The sequence below is a fragment of the Pezoporus wallicus genome, unplaced genomic scaffold, assembly GCF_028554395.1.
Source record: "Pezoporus wallicus isolate ANWC-B61680 ecotype Strahan unplaced genomic scaffold, APGP_CSIRO_Pwel_v1 contig_227, whole genome shotgun sequence".
NCBI lineage: Eukaryota > Metazoa > Chordata > Aves > Psittaciformes > Psittacidae > Pezoporus > Pezoporus wallicus.
This window is the reverse complement of record NW_026635704.1, coordinates 12,282,668-12,305,411: the sequence shown is the minus strand read 5'-3', so window position 1 is coordinate 12,305,411 and position 22,744 is coordinate 12,282,668. Positions and strand designations below refer to the sequence as shown.

General features: G+C 36.1%; 1 protein-coding gene across 1 annotated transcript; it reads left to right on the top strand.

Moving 5' to 3' along the window:
* Positions 1-1,770: 1,770 nt before the first annotated feature.
* Positions 1,771-22,369, top strand: LOC130592809 (desmocollin-2-like). The gene is made up of 15 exons (XM_057397379.1): positions 1,771-1,850; positions 4,474-4,676; positions 5,160-5,285; positions 6,518-6,673; positions 7,521-7,665; positions 8,799-8,965; positions 10,050-10,184; positions 11,461-11,646; positions 13,072-13,331; positions 13,529-13,671; positions 15,185-15,400; positions 16,992-17,228; positions 19,189-19,310; positions 20,506-20,742; positions 21,502-22,369. The coding sequence occupies exons 3-15, from the start codon at positions 5,241-5,243 to the stop codon at positions 21,697-21,699; spliced, it is 2,247 nt and encodes a 748-aa protein (XP_057253362.1). The 5' UTR covers positions 1,771-1,850; positions 4,474-4,676; positions 5,160-5,240; the 3' UTR covers positions 21,700-22,369.
* The last annotated feature ends 375 nt before the right edge of the window (positions 22,370-22,744 follow it).

Here is a 22,744-nt window from a genome sequence, read left to right as displayed (position 1 = left end):
TATTATTTTTATATTAATTATATATGTACATTTTAATGAAAGTGTTACTATTCCAGACACTAGGCATGCCTGCTTTTGCTAGGCTGCTAATGAAACCCAAGCGAGTTTACTCATACATGGGGGAGGGGGGGGGGGAAGTAAAAGAAATTCATCTATCGAGTAAAAAACCCAACACCCAAACCCCCAAAATTCCTTAAGGGACTTATTTGTGTAAAGGACAGCATGGCTTATTTTTATCTGGTGTTCCCTTGTATCTTGGTATTCACAAGTAGCTGCCATTTACATTTGATTAACTTCTCAATAGTTCTTCGTGCTGACTCCAGACTAACTTGGCATTAGTGTTTCAAAATTAGATGGCATTTATTCTTAAAGTATCGTAGAACAACGTATTAAGATGGTGTGATTTAATAACTTAAAAGTCAATACAGCGTCTGTCAGAAGAGAGTGTTTTAGTAAGTGTCTGTCAATAGGGAAAGCGTGCACTAATACATAAGCTGGAATGCTTAAATTGTTTCATGTATAAGTATTTTTATATCTCTCTGTGTGTATATATATATATATATAAGGAACAGTATAAAGAGCTTTTATGATGCAGACACCACATTTAAATTACTTTAATGCAATGGTTAAATTCCACATTTCAGCTTCACTTTTTAGCTGATCATAGCTTTTCTGAAGGTTCCTAATGTCTTAAAGATCTTAAAGTATCTTTATTTAATTATTTTCTAAATAAGAATCACAAGTCATTTTCAGAATTTCCATTAGCTATTTACTTTTATGTACCTTTAATCCTAAAGGTATGTGCAAAATAAAAATTACTTTCCTTTTTGCTAGACTTTCATCCTGAAGGAAAAAATATACTTAAAAGGGTGAATGCATTTATTTACATTTTTCTATTTCTTTGTTTAATTGGCTGTGTGATTCTTGGATTACAGTTTTAAACATCTGAATAGAAGTCAGGCAAGATATATATACACACATTATATATATATACACATTTATATATATATATATATATATATATATCTGAGGATAGGACTGCGTTGCTCTGTGCTGAGGAAAGTCTTTGTACTTCCGCATGATTCTTTTTATAAAAAGGTCTGGTTGTCTACTATTCATTTGAATTTTGAGGAGGACCCCATTTTGTAAGTGGTTATATGGGAGTGGACTGATGTGATACACGGCATTTTATTTATGTCATATCTAATTGCTGAAGCTAGATTTAATTAGTTTGTTGAGAACGTACTTTGAAGATGCATAGTGATATGGAAGTGCAGGTGTCGTCATGTGGTTTTAATAAGATACTTGTCCCTTTAATGTTAAGCATCACCACAGTTCTACTGAACTGAGTGTTAATGGATTGATTTTTAATACTTAGGGACCTTGGATCTAAATCGACCAAGAATGCGCTTGGAGGGAATGCACAGCCAAGCCTTATTTTATCTTCTCACTACTGAAGTAATTGTGTAGGTGAAATCTTCTAGTGAGAGAGAACTTTTGTTAATGTCACTGCTTGTGTGATTTTTCGTAGAAAAAACAGAAGCCATGGACAGATCCAGGAGCAGCAGTCAGATCGTTTCCAGTTTGAAACTTTACATGCTATGCTGCATAGTACCTGAATTTTTAGCTTGAGAGCTTTCTCTGCTATTGAACTGGCTAGTCTTAAAAAACAAATGAATCAAAGGCAGCTTCAGTGTCTGTAGTTGTTATTCAAAATACCATGTAATTATTTTTTGTTTTCATGATTTCTTAACTTGTTTTCTAGGTACTGAGTTTGTGCTGTGAAGCTTGCAAGACAGTAATTTTTCATGTTCCTTCTGAACTAGAGGCTGAAACCTTAGTTGGCAGAGGTGAGAAACTGCAAGGTCCTATCAATACAACATTGCACCTTTGCTGGGAATGCTGTTAACAGTAAAGGAAACCTTTTTTTTTTAATGGATTGAATGGATGACTGGACAGCCAGTTAAACAGCTGGATCAGCCTTTTTGTGAAGGATACGCCCTGTTACGGATTTGAGCGCCAGCTCCATTTGACTTTTGCATAAACAGCTATTGTCAGGTTACAGTGTTTATTTTAAAACAAGAATGAGAGAGTCTAATGTTTTTAGTCTAAGGCTTAATATTTATATAAGTGGCTTGATATTCCAAAGTGCACCCATAACCCCCAGAGTCATATGAAGAAAGTAGTAAGTCATTTGGATAATGGAAAAGGAAAAAAAAGAGACAAAATCCACACAATAAAGCCCCCGGAAGCTGCTGCTCTGTGAAACACACAAGTGACTGACTGCTCAGTGGTGCTGGGACATTCAGGCCACGCGAGGGGACACATTGCAAAGATGTCCTACATGTACATTCATTTGGGAGAGTGCTCCTGTCTGACTGGATGGTCTGTTTTGGATTTATGGCAGTTCACAATTTACTGGGAGGAATAGAGGAGACCAGAAAAAAAACACCACACTCCTCTTTGGTTTTAGTTTTCTTTTCCTTTTTTTTTCTCTTTTAGCCCAGACCAGTCTATGAAGGGCAGCTTTTACAGGTGTGGCATAAGAGCTGCAACAGGGCTGAGACTGAATTTGAGGATTCAGAGATCTCCTGTGTAAATCCTAAACCAACAGAGGAATATACTCCAAATCTGTGATCTTAATCCAAGTTCCTATAGAAGGGACAAGTAAAGTGGATCAGTAGTTCATCACATACAAATGCTGGGAAAATACAGCTTTAAAAATAAAAGCTCACTGCCCTTACTCTTATTTTTTTAAAATGAAAGTTTGCTACAGCTGTTTAAGTAATTAGTAAATTCTCAGAGACTTTAGCATTTCTCTGTGTAAATAAACTTAATTTACATGAACCCAAAACTTCAGGTTATTATAGTGCTATGAAAGGAATTGCATATTGTTGAGAGCATAAGAATAGAATAGAATAGAATTAACTGTTTTGGCTTTTTTTTAAAACAAAAATTCAGCAGAACTTTTATAGCCTGAAAGACATTACTTAAACATTTATTGAGAAAGCATAATGTATTTTGCATTGATACAAGGACCGTACCTTGAAAATAAAATGAGTCAGGATTTTCCTGCTTGTTGTAAGGTATTTTAATATTTCTGAATTACACAATACAAGAAGCTGTAAAGAAAAAGATCTCACAAAGCTGTGGCTAACTGAGCATAATGTTGACTCACGCAACAGAAACAAAATCTCCACTCTGGTATTTTTTGAAATGCAGTGCTGTAATATGCAGCGATATGCAACACCTTCAAGTGAGGCATTGGTATTCTCTGCAATACTAAATTTTCATTGACAAAGGAAAGGAACCACTTCTGCAGTATTATAGAAAGTCTAGAAAACTTTTTAGTTCAGTAGTTAAAAGACAGACTTCAGAAGGAAGAGAAGAAGAAATCGTGTCATAATTAAAATTATGCTTCCAATCTGTTTTTGCATTCTTGAAAGAGATGTGAAATTTAGTTTATTGAAAATATCAACTACATATATGGGGTGAAATTCTGAGTCTACATTTTGCAGTCAGCTTTCATAGAACAAGGTGCTATCCACTATCATATCGTTGAAGGAGTGTTGAAAAGTTTTGATTTTGAGAACATGACACTGACACATCTTGTACTCTGCAAGGATCATTTGTCTAGCATTTAGGTCTCTGGCCTTCATCTTTTTCAGGTTGCCAAATCCTTGTTGTTTAGTGCTGTGCCCTACTGCAGTTCATTATGAGCATCCTGATTTTGGTTATTTTCAAGCTGTAGTGCTGAATTACTTGCTAATGAACCGAATTTATTAAAGTGTATTAAAGTTTTTGTAGCCACAAGAGATAGCAAATACAGTAAAAAAATACCCAAGAAGTATGTTGAACTTACCTGGTACTTGCTATAAACTGCATGGGGTTCTATCAGGTGCATACGAAAAAATTGCCAATTGTTTGTTCTAGAGTTACTCTGTATCTCTCCCATCTGTCTGCTTCATAATTTAAAGGCTTTTGTCCTCCCAAGACTATTAAATCACTTTGTGCCAGTCTGTGTTTTCTTCCTGAAGGCAAAAATTATAAGATTTAGTATCACCATTAGGCATTTGCATTAATTAATCATTTTCACTGATTTTGTGGGGCAAATGTCATAGCTACTGATCCAGTAATGAGCGTGTCTCCAGCATTTTTTGCATTTAAACATACTAGTTCATCTCTCATGCTTCAGTAGTTTCACCAGTGTAATAGCATCTTGTTGAAAGATAATCATGAAGCACCCATATCCTTTAGGAAACACTGAACACAAGAGTGGTGTTGGTCAAATCTGCGTGCATAAATGAGTTCTAGAATCTATATTTGTGATGCTTAAATGCGGAATGAGCAGATTTTTGAGGATTCCATGTGTCAGTAAATGTAATTTTTACTTAGGGATTTCTTTTTTGTTTTCTGAGGGATGTTATTGTCTCACTGTCTGAATTATTGTCTGAATATATATATTTTTTACAGTTGATTTGAAAGAATGCCTTCAGTCTGCAGAGTTTATCAGTTCCAGTGATGGAAACTTCAAAATTCTGGAGGATGGTTCTGTGTATACAACATCTGCTGTTTCTTTGTCTGCTGAGAAAAAGACTTTTGCCATATTACTTAAAGATATTCAAGAACAAGTAGAAAAGAAAATACATGTTAGCTTGGTGGAAGAAGAAACAAAGGTGAGCTTCTAGCTACAAGATCCCTATTTGAAATACTGTATCATAGAGTACAGCTTCATGCTGAGTAATTGTATTTGAATTTTGGAAATCAAGTAATTAGGCAAAGCACTATAGGTTAGAGTGTATTTTTATTTAGCAGTTGTTGATTACTGTGTTGTTTAAGTCAACACAGAGCTCCTTTCTGAAATGGAAGATGCAAGGAAATGGAAGAAAGCAAGGAACTTAATAGGAATGTCAAGAATCTTAAAAGCCATGTTTGAGCAATTAAAGCAGATTTTGATCATGCAAAGTATTACAATGAATGAAAAAACTCTTGGAATACTATCACAGGCATAATCAGCAGTTAAGACTTTGGAAAAAAATGGTTAGTGGGAAAATTGAAATGGAGGATAAAAAAGATGAAAATTCAGAACAATAGCTAAGCAAAAATACATGAAGTTAAGAATATATGGGTATATTCTTACCTGTCTTTTTATCTTCTAGGCCCAGACACAGAAGACCAGGCATGCTAGAGATACAGTTCTCAAGCGAACTAAAAGAAGGTGGGGCCCTATTCCATCTGTTATGATAGAGAACTCACTGGGACCTTTTCCACTACAAATACAGCAGGTATATTTTATACAAATCCTAATTTTATGACCCAAACTAGTATTGTGTGTGACTTTTATGATAAAAGAAGAACAAAAGTGAGCTCTCTTGTATTCCCTACTGATGCCATTCCTGCTGTTATTCCTCTGTCTTGTTCTGTCCTGTTCAGTGTGTATCTTGAGATCTTTTTGCTGAAGCAACTTGTGATCACAGTTGTTGGGATGAACTGGAAGTGTGTAAAAATTGTAAAAGCAGAGAGGCATACTATTGGAAGAGAGCTCATTGGCTTGGAAATCAATAAAGTGTGTAATTAAAAAGCCCAACAATCCCCAGAAAACATTGCCTAGAAAATGGTTTTGTAAACACAGGGTAAGGGAAATCTTACTTGCGTGTCTACATCCTTTCTGGAGCACGAGGTGTGTACCTGTAGCATTGAAGACTGAGTATAGCCTATATTATTAGGAAAAGTACTTACTGTTGTAAAACAAGTAGGCGTGAAAGAGAAATGCAAGAACTAAAGTTATCATAGATCCATCTAGCCTTCACTAGATTACAGAGAGGCTGGTAGCAGATATGTAGAGACAAGTGTAATAACAGAGTCTGTGAAGAGCAATTATTCTTCTACTAATTTTACATTCCTAACTTCCGGCATTCAATAGGTAAGGAAAGTACTTGAGGAGGGGAGTGTTTTTAAATAGGTAGCTGCTAATGTCACCTCCTTGATGCTTGTAACAAAATGCAGAGAGACTATCTGAATTGGCATATCTCTGGACTATAGGCAGTCTCCTTCCTTCCTCTCTCCTTTTATTTCCTCCCTTCCTACTTTGCTTTTTCTTGTCTTGTTGCAAACCACATTCTCAGTGGGTGCGCTAAACCTGAAATCTCTTGAACAGGGACAGAAACAGTAAGCCATCTGTATCTGACTGTGCCTTGTTTGTGCAGTATTCTAGTGAGATTAGATTTGAAAACACTTTTTTTATGCACACTGTTATTTCTTTAATTGTTTGATAGTCATAAACATTTCTGAGTATGAATTAACTACCCCAATATACACACATTGAAAAGGAAAGCAATTGCATGGCAAGCTGTTCTGTGAAGTTTAAGCTGGTAAAGAAGTAGAGGTATATCAAGTTTTTTTTTTTTTTTCTTTCAAAGAGTTCCTGCTTGTGCTAAATATGGTCGTGAAAAAGGGGGGAAATACATTAGAAGGATGATGCTGTTTTCCTTAGGCTTAAAAAATGCATTCTTTATAGGTCCAGTCGGACACAGCTCAGAACTACACCATTTACTATTCTGCAAGTGGACCAGGAATTGATCAAGATCCAAAGGGTTTGTTTTACATAGAAAGAGAAACTGGGAATATCTTTGCTACCCGTGCAGTAGACCGTGAACAATATCCGAGCTTTCAGGTATAGATCTAAAGTGTGCAAATATAATTAAATCTTTTTTTTCTGTTGTACATGTATTCGAAGGCTGGGTGACAGGGGAAAAACTGGGAGCAGACAAGATCTGAGTAATATCTTTGGTGTTACAGAGATGAAAATCAGTTACAAATAAATATCTGGTCATCTGCCTCTACAGAGTAGTTTTGCTTTTTATTACTTAGACTCTAATTACAGCATAAATGAGCTATTTATGCTATAATTTACAGCATAAGTGAGCTATTGGATTTACATCACTTTTGAGAAGAGTTTGAAGTTATCCCAGAGTTTTTCAGGGAAGGTTGGTAAGGTGGCATAGAAACAAAATCATGAGAAACTATAGACCTGAGCCTCTCTTTCTCAAGCTGTTTCAGTGTTTTGTTAGCAAGGTACACTGCTCTCTCTGCTGGCTGAGATGTGTAAGAAGGCAGTAGAAACATCTTCCAAAGAGTTAGGTAATTTCCAGTAACTATTACTGCAGTAACTATTACTGCAAATTAGATTATGTTGTAATGGACAAATAGTTTTGCTGCTGTTCTTGATTTTGTTCTAAATAGACATATTTACATCAAAATTTTTGGTAAAAGTATTTTTACCAAATATTTTCAAATACTTGTAGTGCAAGGAATGGAAAGGGGGAAGATTGGAAAGCATTTAAAGGGTTTGTGTTGCTGTCATAAGGTATCAGTCACTTCCCCTTTCATGTGGCTGAAGAGCCTGGGCTTGAGCTTTGCATGCTATATTTCACTTTATTGACTCCTCCTTTGAACTGAAAGTGTAATAGTACTTTATGTTGCTTAAGGATGAAGTGAATTATTGAATTTATGTCTTACAGATCATTTGCTTCGCAACCACTCCAGATGGTTATTCACCAGAGGTACCACTTGTGCATACAATCAGGATAGAGGATGATAATGACAATGCTCCATATTTTACACAGGACCTTTTTGAGTTTTCTGTCCCTGAAAATTCCAAACCTGGTAAGAAATTGTTCTAAATCAGTAAACGCAATTACCACTACTCCGCTCATTTGCATACCAGTATGACTAAGTGTAATCTTGCCTTTTAATCACTTTCAGTGGCATTTCCTAAGGAGTGTTTCTTTACAGCAAAGACAGAATTTGCAAAGAGCAGATCAAGATTTCTTAAGGATTAGAAAATCCAAAATGCCATCTCAATCATATTGAAAAGCATTGTTCAAGTAGAAGTTTTTAAAAATTGATATTATTTGATGTTTCTAAGAACTTCCGAATGTTATTCTTTTCATTTTATCCAAGACGCCTGTTTCCATAAAATGTTTTGATTGACAGAACAGCAGTTTTTAACAATTAGTTTCATAAGCAACTAAATTAGATGTGTCCTAAGGTGTAAAAGGCCTTTGATTAAGCTTAGAGCATTTTTCTGAGCTGATGAACCAAGGACTTTTCCTGAGAGAGGACAGGAGGGAACAAAGTCTTGCTTCTGCCTGTACTTGTAAAAGGTAGGGATTTGCCTGTTACTGACTTCACTTGTCTGTGTTACAGAGGACAAAAGCAGGAGGGGAAGGTGGACCTCAGAGAATAAGGAATGCAAAAGCCATCGTATACCCTTCGTTGCTCATCTCTTAGGCTAAGGCTATAGAGTGGGGAAAGTCTAATGCGCTTCACAAAAAAGGAAGTAAAGTATCTTCCACTTCACCCCAAAACATCAATTGCATTTCACTATCTGAGCTGCTCTACTTGCTGATATAAAGCGGAGTTCCAAAACTGCTGGGGCTATAGGCATAAAATACAGCAGCTCTCCCCACAAAGCAGGACTAAACCTTCCCTTTGCATTCTCCCTGCAACTCCTCTTCAGCTGTGATTGAGATGGTCAGTTAGAACACACTGTCAAGAACACTAACTGAAATCTAGAAATTTTAGTATTTATTTCTGATAGCTCAATAATTTCAACTTTGTCTAAGAAGGGAAGAAAAAAAAAGCCATTACTGTATTTTAGTACCATTTACTGTGTTTTTAATATTATTTTCATTTAAAGCTATTTTCATGTATCTAAAATATAAATACCTGTTCAAATAGCTTTTGATTATTTCCAGATTTTTCTGGAACAAAAAATTGCTGTATTGTGTTCACAGGTGTCATTGTTGGAAAGGTGACTGCGGAGGACAGAGATGAGCCTTATACTCTGCATACTACGTTGAAATACCGCATTGTGTCACAAAATCCACCAGTAACTCCAGCATTTTCTTTACATAGTGACACAGGTGTCATTGCTGTATTATTGCCACAGCTGGACAGAGAGGTGATGTTTTCTGAAGCATGTTTAGCTGTCATCTAGTGCACACAGATAGCTTCTTAACTGCTGGCATGGGAATCACCTGACAAATAATTGTTTATGATTTTTATTTCCCTCGCTAACAAGCTTCTGAACCTTTCCAGAGATCTGTAATTTGTCCAAAGAATTTCTGTATAGATGTACCATAGTCTAGCTAATCTTTGCAGGAGACCTCCCACTGCTCTCTTACTTGACCTATGGATTGAAAGTCCCATGAATTTTCACTCTTTTTCTGTTCATGAATCCCATGAGCCACTCTTTCCTCCTAATCAAGCTTTGTTTGAGGTGCTGCTTGCTTCTCTACAGGGTAAATGAACCAGCTCTTTTGGAAGTAATTGGTCATCATGTGCTTAACAGAAATATCTCTGATATCTGAAGCTAAACAGCAATATAACATTTCCTAAAATTAAAGTGCAAACCATTTATACTTATCAGCTAACTTTCAAGTAAATAAGATACAGGGGTTTTACTTATTATTTTATTTGGGATTTTTTTTTATGGGAGGGGGTAAAATGTGCTGTGAGATACCGTTTATACTAGAAAATCTGACAGGCATGCGTTATTCAAAATAATATTTCTAGCATAAGACAGTCGTTCTAGAAGAAAATCACTGCTGCAGGTACATCTTTTCTGAGGATAAAAGGACTCATATTCTGGCATACTTATGTTGCTTCATGGCTGAAAGTCCACGTTAGCAGTGAATTGCAGAATTGTGTAGTTGCAGGTACACTGCTCAACTTCTGTAGCAAAGGAAAAATGCAGTGAGTCTGAGCCTCACTGTGACTACTAAAGAAAATATCACAGTGACTACTGGGGGAAGAAAGGCTTGATAAAATTAGTCTACTGCCTATCTTCTAATGATAAATCTATGAAGTGTGGAACAGGAGGGGTGTTTTTCCTCCACCTAAGAAACCTAATGCTTTTTCCAGGCACTGAATTTAGAGCAGAGTTAGGGAACTGTAGTAAAATATTTAGTTCTACTCTTGTGTGTAATTATGTGATTGAAGAATGAGTATGCCAAACTTCTTTATGCTTTTATTCCTCTTTTCAGCTGGTACACAGTTACACTTTGTTAGTTGAAGTGAGAGATATGGCAGGCCAGCCTTTTGGTTTGTGTACTACAGGAACTGCTGTCATTAGAATTGAAGATATGAATGACAATGCACCATGCTTTAAACAAATGCAAGTAAGTCTTCTTAAATGTCTGTTAAAACGGGGGGGGAGGGGGAACCAACTCCAAAAAAGCCTATTTTTATCACCTTTCTAGTTTCCTGAAGGGCAGTCCCTCAGTGAAGCCTAATGCCCTGAGACAGCTAATGCCAGTATAGACATTTCAAAGCACCCTGTCCGTTGATGTGCTGTTTGTTAATTAGACCTATTATTATGTTAGTTGCTTTGATTCATTTGCCTTATGTTCTGAGAGAAAGCTGACATGACTCATTCATTCACTTCTGCTGCAATGCATAGTCTTAGAAATCCCATAATTTAACCATTTTCAGGGAGAGGACAGATTTACTCCTAAGCATTGTCATGACCTTGTTACCATTTGGCCAGCTTTTGGCTACTTGTCTATTGCAAATGTAAAAGTTAGTGTCGATGAAGTAGATGAAAGTATTTTCACCAAAGTTTTCTATCTTTTCCAACTTCTCTTTCATCCACAGAAGTATTATTTAAACCACTTCTTGTTCACCAATAGCTACAACTCATACTTAAGTCTTTGCTTATTGCAGCCATCTCTATGAGAGCAGGTCTTAATAGCAACATATACAGGCCAAAATACCATGGGAGATTTTGTAATATGAAATTCATAAAAAAATAATTCATTACCCATGAGGCACACATACCTTGTCCTTTTCATTCACTACTGTAGAATATCATCAGTAATATTAATTCAGAATCACTCTTATTCTGTATAAGCTCAAGAAGCACAGATAACGTAACTCTTTCAAAAAATAAAAAAGTGGGAAGGATCCTTTCATCCTTTGCTGTCCAAGTACAGATGCATTTCACTCTTCTTGGCTTTCCTTCAAGTTCCTGTGGGTTTTTATATATATGTTTTTTTTTTTTTTTTTTTAATTTATCCCCATGTCTTTTCTAATGCTGAGCTTGATGGTGTAGGCAAATTAGCATGTAGAGCTGAGGTAACTGGGGAGAACTGTGCTAATTTACATTTCCTGGAAGGAGAATTCCAGGCTTAGTTATATTAGTGTATGAAGGAGCTGAGATTTCATCTGTGCTGTCAGGAGAGGTTTTACTGTTTCACTTAGGGTGTAAGGGAGAAGTGGGAGAATTATGCTAATGCATGAAAACAAAGTAAATCATTACAGCAACTTGGTAAATTGACCCCTTGGGTTTAAGTAGTCTTATCTAAATACAGTGTTCTTCAGTCCTGCATCATAGAATGGTATTCTTCAATTCAGATTGGTTTTTTTCTTTTTTTTTTTTTTTCTGGATACTCCAAGTATGAAACACGAGTGGAGGAAAACAGAGTGAACGTAGAAATACTGAGAGTCTCTGTTGTTGATCTTGATGAACCTGGCTCGCCTGGCTCAGGAGCAGTGTATGAAATTATAAAGGGAAATGATGATCAGTCCTTTGAAATTACAACAGACAAAAATACAAATGAAGGAATACTGTGTGTTGTTAAGGTATGTAGAAATGGAGCTTCTAGAGGAAAATTTGTATGTCTTCAGGTATTGCTTTTAAAACCAATAATCTAGAACTCATTCAACGAATATCAGTAACTATCAGGCAAATCACGCTTTCTCCTGATCTGAACTCTCTTCTAGTTCACATTGCATAATGCGCTGCAGCTGGGTTCATATGCTGGGTTCATAACCTGCAAAACTCAACACCCAGACTACTCCGCAGTTTTGCACGTAATTCAAGGAATTCCGTTTGGTTGGTCATTCCAGAATAGCTTGGTGCTTTTGCCTGGTTCCACAGTTGGAGTTGCTTATACTTAGGGATGTAAGTGAGGAATACTTAATGGTTCGGTTTTTAAGAGAAATGGGAGTGTTGCAAAGGAGGGGAAGGATGAACACCTTCTCTAGCCTTGCCCTCTGTGGGAGTTGTTTGAACTTACTAATTCAGGATAAACCTCTCCAGGTTTTATTTTGCAGGGTAGTGACTTCAGGTTTGCTTTTTTTAATGTGTGAGGGAGTCCGTGTACATGTAAGACTACATTTTAGTTTAGTTACTTGTTATACCTAGTACTTTACAGATGTGTCCTTTTATCAGGGCATTCTTTATCGGGTTGTCCTTTATCATCATGCTTCACCCGGCTATTTTTTATTATCTCTTAAAACTGCAATAGCAAGTAACTTCTAAGGATCAGGGAAGATTAATACTTAATTTTGAAAATGTAAATCATAAGGATAGAGTTGGGGGGGTTTATTTATTGTTTTTTTGTTGCTGGCAATTATTAGAACCTTTCCTAAAGCTACATCCTTGGTATACAGACTCTGTTAAAATTTCTTATGTTTAAAGTAATGCTGTAGTAAACTAAAGAGTATTATGACTTTAGGATATAAATAGCTGTATTAAAGGCATACAGTGATACTGGAGAAGTTGTCTGAAGGATAAATGGAAGATACTGATCAACACCACAACTTCAGATAGTTCAGATGTATTTCCAATGGATGAAGTCTTACTAGGAAGTAAATGTAGATGCTAGCAAGAAGCATGATTCACCTGTGTTGGAAAGGAAGTATACGTAACCTAAAAAAACCCAGCCAACTAGATACAGGATTAGAAAATCCTCTACCACATGTAATTCTTATCTTGGTTTGATTATTAAGTGACTATCAGAATATTCACCTAAAATTTTACAGTGGTGCTGCTTACCTTATTAGGGGTAGTTCCTCAGGTTTTCTTTGAGTAACTTAGAACTTGACTTTTTTCATATTATGCCCCTTTGCCTTGTGTCAAGCTGGATGTTCCAGAAGGATAGCTGACTTCTTTTGTAAATAAATGTGGTACAGTTTTATCTATTTAATAGTTGGGCAGTGGAAACAATACCAAGTTTTGTATTGGTTTAAAAGAAAAAAACAACACCCCACCTCTTATTACAGGGACTGGACTATGAAAATGCCAAGCAAAGGATCCTTGTGATCGCAGTCAACAATGAGGCACCCTACATGCTGGCACCACATTCACAACAGCTTTCCCAGAGCACCAGCTCTGTTACAGTGCATGTCCTGGATGTAGATGAGGGGCCGGTGTTTAAACCCTGTCTGTTACGCATAGATGTTAAAGAATGTGAGGACATTGGAACAGCTATTGGGAGATACGTAGCAGAAGATCCAGAAACTGGAAATAGTGAAGGCATAAGGTATGAAAAGCTACTAATTTGTTTATAGTACAGCATGAGTGGGATATGGGAAGGGAGAAATAGTTGTTGATGCTGTATGTGTGTGGGTGCATCTGCACACACGAGTGTATGTGAATACATGTATCTATATGTGTATGTATGTACATACATGTGTGTATATGTTTGAGATCTTTAACCGAACAAGTTATTCTTGATAGCTACCGGATAGCACCTGGACAATGTAATTGGATCAACATAGATGAAAAATCGGGTGAAGTCAGAACTGTTAAAGTCTTGGACCGAGATGTAGGAGATATGAGAAGAGGTCAATGCAATATCACAGTCCTTGCAGTAGACAGAAGTGAGTACTAAATGTTGTTGGTATTCCTTGTGGTCTCTGTAACAGATACTTACATGAAAATTTAGAATGAGGACAGCTATGTTGTTTCAGACCAGAGGTCCACATAGTCCCTTGTCTTGTCTTTGGGATAGCTCTATCAAATGCTTAGGGAATATTATACAGTAGGGAATGCATTTCAAAAATTGGGGCAAATTCTCAATGTTTTTAAAAGTTATCTGCTCCCATTTAAAATCCTTCAGTTAGGTTTAAATTGAGGGATTTTCCTGTGAATTGCATTCCTTTTATTTCCCAGCTCTTTTTTAAATGGTACCACTTGGCAGCTGTGAAGTTGATAAAAGAAAGGAGAGAGAGAACTCCTTGGAAAAAGTTGTTAACCTTGCAAGTTTTTCTGTTTCATGCTCTGTTTGACTTCTTGGTGTCATGCATTTAGAAACCCTTAATTTAAGGACCTCTAAGAATAGCTGTATTCATTGCTGTGTGTTATTGTGCTCTTATTCTCAGTCCTCTAGATTCTGTAACAGTGTTAACACTATGTGTTGCTCAAGTGATAAGCTGTCACATATTACTCTAATCATAAAGGAAGGGTTATAAACTCAGATTCTCATTCTAAAACAGGTTTTTGTTCTGACTTAATGTGAGTGATCATCTATTTCTGATTAATTTGTGTATATGCATTTATTGTAGGGAAAGATGTAATTTTGCCTTAACATCATGTACGCAAGAAGATTAAATCGACCTTTCACTTCCAAGTGCTAAATGTACCAAATAGATTATCAAAAAAAATGTTAGGCCACACCTTAAATTCTAAAATAAGTATCTTGTATTAAAAAGGAAAAATAGACTGCCTTTATAAATCCAGTGGCAGGATTTAGTATGAGCCCTTATGTGCTTAAGCCACAGTAGGAGTAGAGAGCAGACCATTGAAAGTTGCTTTGCAGCTAAAAATTCTAAACCTAAAGCTTGCATATTCAAATTAAATGTAGATAATATGAATTTAAATTGTTTAGAATTTCTGTTGCATAAAAAGTAAACAACTGACTCGGAGGGAAGAGGACTTCTGAAAGTGTTTGTGTTCCAAGGAAGGGAGGGTAGAGAAAGTGTAATCTATTTCCTCCTTCCAGAAGTGAAAAGGCTGGAAATCTTCACTTTCTGCTTTTGACTCAGTTTAGTGTTGCATCCTTTATCCTTGATTTATGGGCTCTTTCTCCTCTTATCATCATAGAATATTATCTGTGCCCACACATATCTCAGCAAAATACATTGTGTGCACATGCAGAATATGGAACTTTGGGAGCTGTTGATCCATTCTATAACCAGCCAAACAAAGAGAAGCAGCCAAGAGCAATCTCTGGGAGCCCCTCTCTCTCTTTTTGGCTAGATCAGCAGCTGCTTTCCACCTTACTTCTGAACTTGGATATTACAATTTACGACATTTCATTGTGAAAGTTTGGAGTAGAAATAAATATGTGAATGTTATAAGTAAGTACTATAAGTAGTTATTTTTATCTCATAGATGGCAAAACAGGCACTGGGACAATTCAGGTTTTCATCGTGCCTGGGAACAAGAATTACCCACGAATCACCAAAACTGAGTATATCATGTGCAGAGACAGAAAACCGATCTGCCTTACTGCACAGGATGGTGATGAGTCTCCTTACAGCACACCCTTCGTCTATCGCATAACTGACCGTAGCTTGGCTTCCATGTGGAAGATAACTCGACACAATGGTAACTTAATGCTTTGTCCTCCTCACTTTGCTGTAGGTTGCCAGAGGAGCCTTTGCTACATCTGCCTAGGGGGGACTATAAGAATAGATTAGTTGAATGTATGTTAGGTATTGGTGTACTCGGTGGGGCTGACAAGGTAGGCCTGATAATCTCCAGTGGTTCCTCTGTTTCATTTACTATACAGGAGGAGATCAAGATTATGCCAGAAATAAAGGGAAACAGCTAAAGTATTCTTTATTTTAACTGTCCTGGGTTTGAAACAGTTTGCAGAAGAAGGTGGCACTGTTTGCATCACAAAAGGAATGAGAAGGGTAGTATGTTCTGCCTCTTAAAGCATAAACCAGAATCCGTCCCCAGCATCCTTGGGTCAGCTACCAGCTGCTGTCTGAAATGATGATGTAAAAATATTAGGTGGGAGAATAAAAATAGGTATAATGAAGTGTGTCATCATAATTTAAAAGAAATTTAAGAATGAAATGACTACTACTTTAAAGAAAAATTCAACTTTTCTTAAGCTGCTATTTATGGGGGAGAACTGGAAAACTGAAGTTTTACCTAAAATTGAATAGATGCTGACTAAAAAAATCATGGCAGGTTTTTTTTCTTAGTACTGCAGTTAGCCAGCACATTTTTAGTAAAGCTGAGCTGGGTGAAAGAAAACATTACTATCTCCCTTAATGTATTTCTATTAACTTTTATAATTTCAATAGAAGTTAAATAATGTATTAGCAAAGGAATTGCTGTTTCCTAAAATTTGCTTATATAAGAAGTTATAGCTGATGGTGGTTTCTTGGTGGGTGCTAGGTGTTGGCAACAAGAGCAGCACATATATTTGCTGCTATGTTGTAATGAATTAGACTGAAAAGGATCCGATTCTCATCGGATGTTCCATCCAACATCACTAATGAAATGCAAAAGACAGCAAGGATGTCTAAGAGCCTTAAGGTTTGTATTGCGCAAATTGAAAAAAAAAAATATTTGGATGATAAATGTAGTTTCATATATCTCATCATAAAGCAACATTATATACATCAGTGTCTGTCTTGTACATATTTCTCACAAATGATTTCTTTTGCCCTTTAAAACACATGGTCACTAATCATTGCTGCTGTGGAGGGCAGTAGACTAAATGGATTTTACTTCCCAATGAATATAGCAATAGAGCTAAAGAGTGGAAGAAGTATAAATTAAATTTACAATTATTCCACCCACACTACCGTAAGTCCTTTTAATAAATAGTTGATGGTCTTTACTAGTAAGCCCAAATAGTTTCATTTATTATAATCAACTGAATGAGAGTTTCAAATCATATGTTTTCAGAAAGCTGTGTGAGGTTTGCTTTTTCAATTCTAACATTTAAAAGGTGCTGAATGTATGAATGCTTTCAAGATGTAGTTTTGTGTCGACACATTTGAGCTAGCTTTAAACTAGCTAATGCAGATCTGGTAGCAGTGTAGCTGTAACCAAAGGGAATATTGTGACTATGTTCACATTTGTGACAACAGAATTTCAATTATTATTAACACTAAACCTGTTTTCTTCTGGTTTGTTTTTTTTGTTTGTTTGTTTGTTTTGTTTGTTTTCTTTTCAGATAATTCTGTATATCTTTCACCAAAGGGTGATATTCCATTTGGTACATATGATATTCCTATAAGTGTGATTGATAATGGAGGAAAGGTAGGAGAGAACCACATAAAAGTCAACCTCTGTGATTGTGTTACTCCAACCGAATGCAATGGTGGCCAAAGCCGTGAACTTTCTGGTGGAAATGTTACTCTTGGCGTGTGGGCCATCCTTGCAATGATCTTAGGGTCACTGTTATTGCTGTGTAAGTACACTTGTTTTGTTTTTTTTAACACTAAATGCAAAATACTTAATTTTAAAATTAGCTAAAGGCACCTGATTCAAACTTGATTCAAACATTTCTTTCTTTATTTAGGCAGCTGTATGTCAGTCACCACTGACTTAATCTAGCTACTCAGTTTGTATCTGTATCACAAGCTTCTTGCTCTCATCTTCTCCTGCAGTTACTGTGTGTAGATTTTTGTTTATTCTTCTAAGTACAGTTTATGTAAAATATTCTATGTATTCATGCTAGCAAGGCCAGAAAACCTGCATTCAGAACTTGAACCAGAAGAGGGTGAGATTTGTAGTGCTTATCAGATCTTGCCTTGAGGCAAGTACAGCAAACTTTGTGAGTTTAGTGCTGGGTTTGGGATGCACATTTCTGTTTATAGGAATGCAGAAATCAATTTCCAAGAGCTTTTTGTGACCTTTCTTGTGTCATGGATTAAAACATGGAGTATCTGAGACATTCACAAGGGATTTTACAAGAGCCAGTGTAATATTGAAGGACAGGTTGGATACCTGTGCAATGGACCAAATTCTTGAAAACATACTGTTTTACTTGAGTTGCCCAAAGACTGACAGATACTTAGCAGGTTAATATTGCTGTTAACCAGTGTGATGGTGGCTGTGATGTGTAATAGCAAAGCTAGATCTTTTTTTTTGGTTGTTTTTTTTTTCTTTTCGCATTTTGTTTGTTTGTGGTTTGTTTGTTTTTAGTTCTTTCTTTTCCATTTTCTCGATTAATGGTCATCTTGTCTTGCCCCTGTTCAGTTCTCCCCCTGTTCTTACTCAAGTAGATAGAGCACTGGGACCTGCACGCGTTTTGGGGATAAGATAGGTCCATATTTTATGCCAAGAGAGCAGGTACCCAATTTGTGATACAGCCCAGAGGTGTAGCTTTCAGATATGGGGATGTTCAGTAGGGGGACTGTGTGAAACGTCAGCTAGCTTTTGTCACTACCCTTTGACTGCAGCCTTCCCAGACAGACCCATTATTTTACTGTGGCTAGGTTTTACTCTGTGTGTCTTCTAGTCAGTACTGTCATAGATGTCTTCTTCCCATCTGTCTGCATGAGGCAGCAGCCTGCTGGAACTGCTGATGCAGATCTCACTGACAGCTGCAGAAGCTAAATGAGCTTGAAAGTAGCTCTTGGCCAGTATCCAGAGTTTACGTGTTCAGAGATCAGATTGCTCAGTGGGCAGTTAGGCAGAACTCTTCTGTTCCTTGCGGACTTCTTTATTTTTAAGCTATCAACTTGAAAACAGAAGGAGAGAGAATTCTCTGAATGAAATGTTTAATCCTTTGTTTAGGAGAGGTATTGGTTGCTTGTGAGTCTTTTATATAAAGTAATTCCTGGCTGAGTCTCCATGACAACACAAAGTAGTAGTATAGGAGGGATAAACTGAAAACAAGGAATTAAATAAGACTGTTCTGTAACATAATGCTTGAAGTCCTCCAGGGTTCTGCTGACCTTTCTGTGAAGCAGAAGTTGCTGGTATTGGGGCCTTTAGCTTAGGACTTTATCATAGTTCCTTATGATATAATTTGACATCTTCATATTCATAAATGAAAAATATGTATAACTTTGTAGGCACAAAATATGATTTTTCACCAGGATTTGGTCTAAGTTTATTACTGTGAAATTTCGCAGTCACAGTGTTTTCATAAAGGATGCTTGCATTTCTTCTAGGGAAAACCAAGATATGTTCTAGAAGAGTGACATAGTTCACCAGTATAGTGAAAACGCCATGTACTGTTTGAAAAAATGTATATATGTACAGTTTTGTGTATGGGCGTTTTTTGAAATGAAGTATTTTTTAACCTATACTTGATGCTTAGGCATTTTAAAAGGCTGCTACTGGAAAATTCATTGTCAGACAGAAGATACCATTATGAGTTAAATTTCATAGTATTTTCCTCACTTATTTCCTTTCTATAGTAATCCTGATCACAATTTGTGGCTGCTGTGGTTCTGGAGTAATGCACAGGCATGTGACTGATGATTGTGCCAATCATAATTTAATCATTTCAAATACAGAAGCTCCAGGAGAAGAAGTGATGGTAAGTTGTCTATTTACTTCAGTGTACTAATGTAGAATTAAGGTATCCATAGCATTTCAGTTCGAGAGCAGGACCACATTCAAGTAAGTGATCTGGTAAAGGAAATAAGCAATACGAATAAGAATACACTCAGGGATCATTAGGTGTGCTTTGCTATTTAAGAAGAACTTGAAAATTCTTTTTTTTAGGCTGAGTTGGTAGTACCATGTATATTTGAACATATCCTGTAGTTCTTAGCCTGGCTGCTTATAATCCTTCCAGACTTTAACTGTTTAGTTGGAAATTTCAGGTGAACTTTTTAATCTCTTCAGTCATTTTCAGCAATGACATTAGGTGGAAATCTACTATTTTGCCTATGTCAAATGTGTGTCTGTGGTAGAACATTACTGCAGGTGCAGTTTCTGCCTTCTCTCTGGAAAATGACCCCAACTACACTTGATTTTTGAGCCGGGTGGGGGGGGGGGGGGTGGGGGGTGGGTGAATAGTAAATAATCAAATAGTCCATGTTCATGAAATATATTTGTGCTTTTGGCATCTAAATTTTTTTTAAGATTCAGTCTACCATGAACATAGTCCAGCCCAAGACTTCATTCATACACAAGAACTTAGCTCTTTCCTTTCTCCTCTGTCTCCCACCCTCTGACTTTGCCCTCCCCAAGAAAAGGAGATTAGTTTAAAAACCATTCAGTTAACTTCACCTTGAAAAAACTCCTAATGGTGAAAAGTGTCAAACTTGTTGCCTATGAAACATAATGTAGTGCCATTATGAACCGATAATGTAGTTTTAATTTGTGATCTAACTGTGTACTAGTTTTAGCACATTTAACCTGCTATGTGAACTTAATGGGTGAAGAAACAGAATGAAACTTATGTATATGACTATATTTGGCTTAGTGGCTTACAGGTTGTTGACTTGAAAAAACCAATTATTTTTACATGTTAAGAAACTAGCTCTCATTGGTTTCAAGATTCAGTATTTGTATCTCATATCATATTTAATTGCAGATTTTTTTTCTGCTCCTTGTGATAGTATTCTTTCCAAAAACCACTTAGTGATCCTTATGCACTAAGTACAGCTTTTTGTTCAAAAAGGGTAGAGACTTCCCAGTTCTCAGTATTGACAGTTCCTGACTGCTGTTTCATCCTTTGAGTTAAAAAATTAAAGGTCTCTCCACTGCTGCATCTTTTTTTTTAGGATCACAATATAATTCCTCTACAGAATACATGTGATCAAGGAGGATATGGAATAAAAACAGGAGATCAACAAACATTTGAAATGACTAAAGGAAGAGGGCATACCTTGGAATCAGTCAAAGGAGGTGGACATCAGACTCTGGGATCAGTTAAAGAAGGAGGAGGACAGACTATGATGGATACATGTAGATACTCCTACTCAGAATGGCATAATTTCACACATCCTCGTTTAGGTGAAGTAAGTATTCCCAAATCGTTTGGTGTTTTTTTTTGTTTTTTTTTTTTGAGTGTAGGCTATGGTCAATAAATGCATACATTTCAATGAAGGCATGTATTTGTGCTAGGAGGGTGGCTTTCTGTGGTTTTTGTTTCCTTTGCTCCTCTGCATCCCCTTTGGAATATTGCCCTTTCAAAAAATCATCCTTTCCTTATTTTAGACATAAGTGTAAATAACTTTCTTTTCTTGGCTTAAACTATAGGCAATATGCTATTTTTCATTTACAAGACTTACTTTACTCAAGCTTTTGTTACATTTTTCTGACAATGTCTGTTGGCCTTATTCTAACTGCTGGCTTTGTACTAATTTAAACCTGATACTTACCTTAGCAGTGTTGCAGGAATGAATGTACAGCATTAAAAATGTAGCTGCTCCATGTTTTGGAGATCAAAAACTCTCACTCCTTGCCTAACTGCTTATGTGTAAATCAGTCTTTTAATTTCGGATAGTGTTGCTTGACAGGTTATTTAAACAGGTTCTTCCTCTTTTATTGTTACATACATGATTAGTAGAAATTATTTATTTATTAAATACTTATATTTTGTAGTCTTAATGATATAGACCAATCATGTGCATTTTTTGTATGTAGGAATCCATTAGAGGACACACTCTGATTAAAAATTAATCAATGAAAGGTAAATCAAAAAGAAATTATTTTTATGCAATATGTTTAGGATAACAATTTAAGAAAATAATAAGATGTGTTCTCTTCTTATGCAGAAGGTGCACCTATGCAGACAGGATGAAGAACAGAAGCACTCTGAAGATTATCTCCTTTCATATAACTATGAAGGAAAAGGATCCTTGGCTGGCTCTGTAGGCTGCTGCAGTGATCAGCATGAAGAAGAGGCACTTGACTTCTTAGATCAGCTGGAACCCAAGTTTAGGACATTAGCAGAAACCTGTGTAAAAAGATAAATGTGCCTTTCACAGTGCTGAAAAAAAACCTGTAAATAAGTGGCTGTCGTACTTCTGTGGTACTAGGTATTTTGGAAATGGGGGGGGGGAGAGGTTTATCAAATTAGTATAGACTGGTGAGAATGTAACTAACTTAACTTTAATTTTCAACTTTTTTTTTTTTAATCTCTGCTAGACACACTCCATCAAAAATAAGGGATTAAAAATATTTTTTCTTTGGACTATGTTGATATAATAATGATAGTTTCTACTTAGATTCCATTTCTTACTCTTTGTGATTGCTTTAAAGTACAAAATCTGGTATTGTCCTTTCAATTAATTACTCAGCTTCAAGATTTTATTACATTTGGGTTTGGAGAAGGAAAGCTTTTTAACTTACTGTTTCTTTGTTTTAATTCTGTAGAAATAAACCAAAAAACATTACTGGTGGATCTCAAATACCTTGTTAATTTTTTAATTTATATGAACTGAGATGCAAAACACTTTTTCATTTTTCACTTAAAATACTGATGAATACATTAGAAATCTTTATATTTTGATTGAAAATTAAATATATATATATTGTATATATGTAAAATAATATTAAAAATATTTTTTTCTCCTAATGGGTTACCACCCATCAAACTTGCTATCCTAAGGGATTTATGGCATCCACACATAGGGTATCAGCATCGTATGCGAGTATGTATTTTTCTTTTAAGGAAATAAAAAAAAAAAAATCAGGAAATAGGGGTAACTGTTGTACTTCAAATGAATGCAAGACAAATCTCATGTTTACTTGACATAAGATTGTACCTCAGCTTCTTGAGATTTTTAACATAGGATCATTACAGAAATGATGAAAATTGCCAAGAGTTTTGTCCAGTGTAGCTACCTCTACCTTTTATACTTGCCTTATTACAGACTTCATTAAATTGTTTCTTTCTGTAAGTAGAACTTGACAGAAGATAGAGCTCAAGTGACCTGAGCATACACTGCATTAATAATGTATTTTACAGATAGCTTTATTTGAGATTCAAAATTACACTTGGATAAACTGTTTTGA

Bases quoted from the DNA above. Each gene is read 5' to 3' on its own strand.
- LOC130592809 (XM_057397379.1), top strand. From the start codon at position 5,241: ATGATAGAGAACTCACTGGGACCTTTTCCACTACAAATACAGCAG. The intron at 11,647-13,071 runs GTATGTAGAAAT...CTCTTATTACAG, and splicing joins GAATACTGTGTGTTGTTAAG to GGACTGGACTATGAAAATGC. The intron at 19,311-20,505 runs GTAAGTTGTCTA...CTTTTTTTTTAG, and splicing joins CTCCAGGAGAAGAAGTGATG to GATCACAATATAATTCCTCT.